At 36.5% G+C, this 6,284-nt stretch overlaps 1 protein-coding gene across 1 annotated transcript in view; it reads left to right on the top strand.

The window, feature by feature from the left end:
- rai14 (retinoic acid induced 14) overlaps positions 1-5,617 on the top strand; it is a 223,541-nt gene extending 217,924 nt beyond the window's left edge. Inside the window, 2 exon segments of the mRNA XM_060935956.1 lie at positions 1,249-1,314; positions 4,619-5,617. Of these exon segments, the coding sequence (XP_060791939.1) occupies positions 1,249-1,314; positions 4,619-4,696 (144 nt within the window). The 3' untranslated portion in view covers positions 4,697-5,617.
- The last annotated feature ends 667 nt before the right edge of the window (positions 5,618-6,284 follow it).

The raw sequence follows: 6,284 nt of genomic DNA, 5'->3' as shown, positions 1-6,284 counted from the left end.
TTTGTTTGATATAAATCTACAAGCAAAAAAGGGATATATAAATGTGACAAAACGCAACATCAGCTGAACTCATCCGAGAACTGTCCTAATGGGCACGACCTAATAGCCTAATGAGTAAGCTTGATTGACAGCTCTCTGTCTGAGACTTGTAACTTGTACCAAACACAAAGGCACATGTGGTTAAGAATTGGAATTATTCAACGTCTACATAGTTGTAAGTTGAACGGATTTGTTCAACTTATTTAATTATAAGACCGTAAAAGCAGCCAAATGCATACAGTTGAAAGTCTGCCCACTTTTTAAACAAAACCATCTCCACACTCCATTATAGCACAGATGCCAGGGTCATAAACACTGCAAACATAGAGAATAAACCATGTATGAATTACATTATATATCAGACCCCTGAGTCTCCTAATAATCAAGCAAGCTCTGTTACTTCTGCCTGCTAGTGACTTTAAGCTGTTGCTACAAAAGTAATGTTTACCTCATTTACAACAAATAACCTTTGAGTTATTACCGAAATTGTGATTAGTTATTTGTATCTTCATAATCAATAAATTACTTAATAGTTAATCAATACTGATGGCCATGTTTTTAATTATATTTCACTTGGAGCTCAAAGAAACAAGTAGCAAAACCAATATACAGGATGTTTCAAAAAAATTGATGATATTTGAGATGTAAATATCCCAGAAACTACATAGTCTAGGCAAATGAAACCAAACAGGCTTAGTGTTGAGTAATACAAGTTTTATTCCTCAAAATTTGAATGAGAAATTCAAAGCTATGTGGATTCCATGAACGATTTCACAAATTTTCAATATGTGCACCGCCTGAGACACGGCACACGTTAAGTCGGTAGTCCAGCACCTGCCAAACATGCTGCAGCATGTCTTTAGTAACCGTCTTTTCTGGTAACAGTGCGTATTTTAGAGAATTCTCCCATAAATGCACGTTGCACCATCTTGTTCAACTGTGTTTGAACGTACTCTAACACACAAAACGCCTTTTCCTTTCCCAGTGATTGGCAGTTCTATACCTGAAAAGATAAAAACAAAAAACATTAAACAAGAAATTTTGACCCATTTCCACACGTGCTCTTAAAATTTGAGGTCAATTGAAAGAGAATTGGCAAAGCTATTAGATTGTGAAATTATATCATTTTTTGAAATGCCCTGTATTTTTATTGCTGATAAGAATAGTAGCTTCATTACATTCCTTTTTGGCATTTTTGTTTTAAAACAGGACTCTAAAAAGAGGCACCATGAAATTGTTTCTGTCTACAGAATGCACCTCCTTTACGCTGTTCAGGTTTGTACTTGTTTCAATCCTCTATTAAAGGAGCAGTTAAGCCAGAAATGAACACACAATATTACTCTTTACCTCTTTACTTTTAATTGGCCCATAGAGAAGATGGAGAAGCCCATTGGTTGGTTTCTTTACTGACACTGGGCTGGCCCAATGGCCCATTCCCATCTTCCAAGGCAACCTCCCCATTGGGGCTCTGTGTTAAGATCTGAGATACACGAGCCAAGGAGAGACTAAACATCGAAGGGCTGAGCACAAGCTAATATGGCTCAACAGGGAGTGTGTTATAATGATATTGATATCAACGGTAACCGAATCATAGAACCATTATGCATTTAAATTAGGCTACTGTCAAATGCAGAATCCCATGAAGCTTCCCTGGATAAAGTTGAGCAAAAATGCGCTAGCGAGGTATGCCTGCTAGCTGGCTTTTGTAAAAATAGCTTGACAGCATTACAACAAAATAAACTGCATACTTTACCTTGATTTAACTATTTGGGTGCATAGCTACGGTAACTTGCTTGCTTAGTTCATGAACGCAGGCATGGCTAAGTTAACATCAACGCTAGGCTATAGTAGCTATTTGTGCGCACTAATAACTTGGTTCACGACTAGTTAGTTTAGCTAGCTGTCCATCTTTCACCTGGCATGCTCTAAATATCTTGTAAATGTTACTCTAATACCTTGTTTTATGGAGGTGGAATGTTCTATAATATTTTACTTACCATAAGCCAACATTTACAGTTACCTAGCAAGTGCTGTTGATTTATTATCCTTATAGGATGCCCAGTCTTCTTTTTCCATCCTAAAATTTCAGAAATCTCCTCTGCAAGGGGTTCCCTCATTTTTCAAAAATCAAATCACACTTTATTATTCAATTTTAACTTCATGAGTGAGACTCAGTACACGCCAAACACTGTTGTCCAAGTCCCACCTCATTCTAAGATGTAACTAGGTTGTTCATGACAAGTGACCTTGCCAATGAAGAGTGAAGGCATTATGGGGGATTATAATATTTAGAAATCTAATTGGTGCCTTTATCCATTAATTGAATAAACAGTTATTTTTCCAATATCAGTAGTGTATTAAGTAATGCAGCTTTTTGCTCATGTTGATCAGGGAAGCCAGTAATTCTGGATCAGAATGTATAATTCCTCACTCACTTATCTTTCTTCTTATGTCTTGTCAAGCCAAGTTGAGGTTGAAGCATTAGTGGAAGAGAGCAAAGATTACTTTGCACATCCTGAGCCTGCTATGCTAACAGCTTTTATTGTATCTGGTCTTTTCTTAACAGAAAATTTCATTCTTGGGACAGTTCAGTTTTAACTCTATAATCCTACACTTGTATTGTCCACTTACTACAAAGCGTTGTAGTGATTTTGGGGAATGGTGATGAAGGTACACATTTAAAAGTGCAAAAAGATGGATGATTTCTGTACCAAAATTTCAGGGCCAAATTTTGTTCCCAGTCAGCCCTGCATGTAAAGGATACTTAGAACTACCAGTTTAGCCTAAATTATTACACGCGTATCTCACAAGGCATTTGAATCAGGAGCGCTATTTTGTACCAAAGCAGTTTAAGAAAATAAAAGTTTTGTAATTAAAATATAAAGATCAAATGTGAGCAGTTTTATCAACCATATTGCCTTATTGTTAGAGATGCTACTCAGTGTTTGAGGTGCTAGTGTCTATTTACAGTTGAGAAGAAGTTTGCATCCCTTATGGTTTTTGAAAGGGAAAATTACCTGTCATTTACGTCATTTATCGAGGAAAAAAGTGCTAATCAACATTGCAGATGCTAGTTTTTGTGTATTATGGCAGTGGTTCTCAAACATTTTTCACCAAGTACCACCTCAGAAAATACTTGGCTCTCCAAGTACCACCATAATGACCAACATTAAAATACAGTAGCGTAGTAGGCCTAAGTATTCATTAAAAACAAGGCGGAGGTTTTATTTAACAAGTATATTTAATATTGTTGGCCACTGTAACATTACACACAGTACTTTGAACAGTAACACTGTGTTTAAATAAAGGAAAATAAAACACTGTACTTAAATAATGAATCAAATAAAATTAATTGCACATAAAAGTGAAATAAACATTGTACTAAAATAAATATTAAAAGACAGTTCTTAAAGATTAAATGAAAATGTACTTAAAAGTTAAATAACTGTACTGTACTTAAATGTTAAGTAAAAAAAAAGTACTGTCCCCGCATACAACACACTGCGGCCTGGGCAGCTCCTCTGTCCCGCTCCAAATGAATCCCAGTTTTATGTATTTTTCGTCATACTTCCTCCTTATTGGTTTCTGCCTTTTGCTAGCAGTTCTGGGGCTGGTTTTGCCACTGTCGTTAGCATCTGCGCTCGGCGCACACACGTCCTCTTCAGTTCTCCCTCTCTCCTGATCCACGCTCCCATTCGCGGATTTAAGCCACCACAGTAATTTTGTCATAATTAGCAAAGCCACCTCCACCTTTTCCCATCACAGCCTAGTCTACCAATGGCGGATAACCGTCTGTCAGCGGAACCGGCGGGAATGCGTATGTATGCTACGTATGGCTACCCAGAAGCACTTGCAAACTTTTTAAAATTATTAACTTAATTTGTATCTCCTTTCATTTTCTTGTCATCGGTTGATAAGATATTTTCATCTATTCGGATATTATGGATAGTATTTCACATTTTATTTTATTTTTTAAATTTTATTTATATTTAATTAAGTGATTCTTTGGCGTACCACTAGAATGGAGCCCGCGTACCACTAGTGGTACGCGTACCACAGTTTGAGAATCACTGTATTATGGTATCTCTCACTGTATTTGAAAGTGAAAACGACCCATTTTATTATGTATCTACAAAACACGCTAGTCAACCAATTACATTTTCAAAAACAATTCAAAAAAGTAAATTTTCCAGTTGTTGGTGTCCAGTGACATTAAACTATGTGCCGAGGAAGAAAGGTGATAGTTTTTAGCTCTGCGGCATTTTTTAAAATACATTTATAAACGGTACCGTACCGCGTCAGAAACCACATCAGCAAGTTGGTTTGAGATACTGAAGAGATTTGTACATGCAGATTTAATGCACAGTGCTAAACTGTAGGATGGAAGCTTTCATTACATGTTGGTCACATTAGCCTCATGGGTCCAGAGCAAAACTCAAGAAACATAAACCAAACAGTGCCTGCATTTGAGCTAATCTAGAACACAAAATGCGTCAATTTGGTCTAATTGTTCCTTTAAAAAGATTAAGGCATGAACCTGGTTGTAGCTCAAGTTTAACCACCTTTTTGTATATTTCAGGGCCAGATGGATGAAGATGTACAAAAGGCCCTGAAACAAATTCTTGTGATGTGTAAACTACCATCAGAAGAGAAATGACAGCGCTGAAACTTTCCTCCACAGTGGTATAAGGAAACTTGCACTTGTATTCAGAATTTGTCCGGATTAAAAGGAATCATCAGTCCTTCCTACATTCTCTGGGGGGGAAAGAAAGATTATGTGAGGTTAAAGAATTGTTCTTTTGTATGAGGAAGCACTTGATTATGAAAGCGTCAGACAATCGAATAAAGAATGAAGCAGTGATATTAGACTTATGCGTACATATACATGTTAGATTGTCCTTGGAATTTTTTTGCGTGCATTAATACATTTTGAATCAAACTTTCAGCACAGTGCACGTTTTATGTCTGTCTGCATATTTTTTGTTTGTTTAAAAAACAGCAGACAACTGAAATGTAGATGAAATGCTACATCATGAAAAGGGCGGAGATAAAGTTGGGTTTAATCAGCCGATGATGGCACCATTTGTCATTTTCACTTGTGTAGCTAAACGTTTGCATAAAATACTGTTTCTTTACACAAGATAATAGTATAGCAACATTAGCCAAGTTAGCCAGCTACCAAACTGTAGCATGACACTGGTAGCCAGCTATCCAGGTATCTAACATTAAACTAGCAGGCAAACTAACTGAAACTGTTGCTTTTTTTTTTTTTATTTAAAATAAGTAGCAACATTTGGTAATGTTAGCGAAACTATTGTAGTGATGTCACACAAGTTTGTTATTGACTGATGAGATTTTACGGAAGCTTCACCCCTTGTTGCTTGTCAGTTGGCAAAAATCAGGATGAGCGAATGCTGGAAACTTGGACTTGGCACAGTGCCAGTCCTTTATTCAAAATGATGCATATTTATCCATAATGAAGTCATGAATTGTTATTTATTATTTAGCCAAGCGTGTAAAGGATTTGATACATTTCTAATGTGTCTGACAGACAGCTTCTCATAAACCAAAACTGTGATGTCTGTGTAACAGTCATGTTAATTTTTCCCCCATTACTTGTACAGAGGTAGTCTTAGACCTAGCATCTCAGCAGTGCTATTAGGTACAAAATAAAAAAAAAAAATAAAAAAGCCTTAATGGTGAGGCAACAAAATATAGCGATATTTTAATTTATCCCTCCATACCATTTTAGAAACCGTCAGAAAAGTTACTTTGATTGTTCCAGGAACAAGAAAACACTAAATCTATTTGCAACATGCAGTGCTGTTTGATTTCATACAATTACAGTGTCTTGCAAAAGTATTCATCCCCCTTGGTGTTTGTCTTGTTTTATCACATTACAAGCTGGAATTGAAATGGATTTTCGGAGGGTTAGCACCATTTGATTTACACAACATGCCTACGACTTTAAAGGTGCAAATTGTTGTTTTATTGTGACACAAACGAGAATTAAGGTGAAAAAACAAATCTGAAGTGTGCATAGGTATTCACCCCCTTTCATATTAAACCCCTAAATAAGAGCTGGTCCAACCAATTCACTTCATAAGTCACATAATTAGTTGATTAAGATCTGCCTGTGTGCAATCAAAATGTCACATGATCTGTCACATGATGTCTGTATAAATCAACCTGTTCTGGAAGGACCCTGACTCTGCAACACTACTAAGCAAGCAACATGAAAACCA

This window comes from Neoarius graeffei, chromosome 12 (genome assembly GCF_027579695.1).
Source record: "Neoarius graeffei isolate fNeoGra1 chromosome 12, fNeoGra1.pri, whole genome shotgun sequence".
Classification (NCBI taxonomy): Eukaryota; Metazoa; Chordata; class Actinopteri; order Siluriformes; family Ariidae; genus Neoarius; species Neoarius graeffei.
Note: the sequence above shows the minus strand (reverse complement) of the source record. Positions and strands in the feature narration are given on the sequence as shown.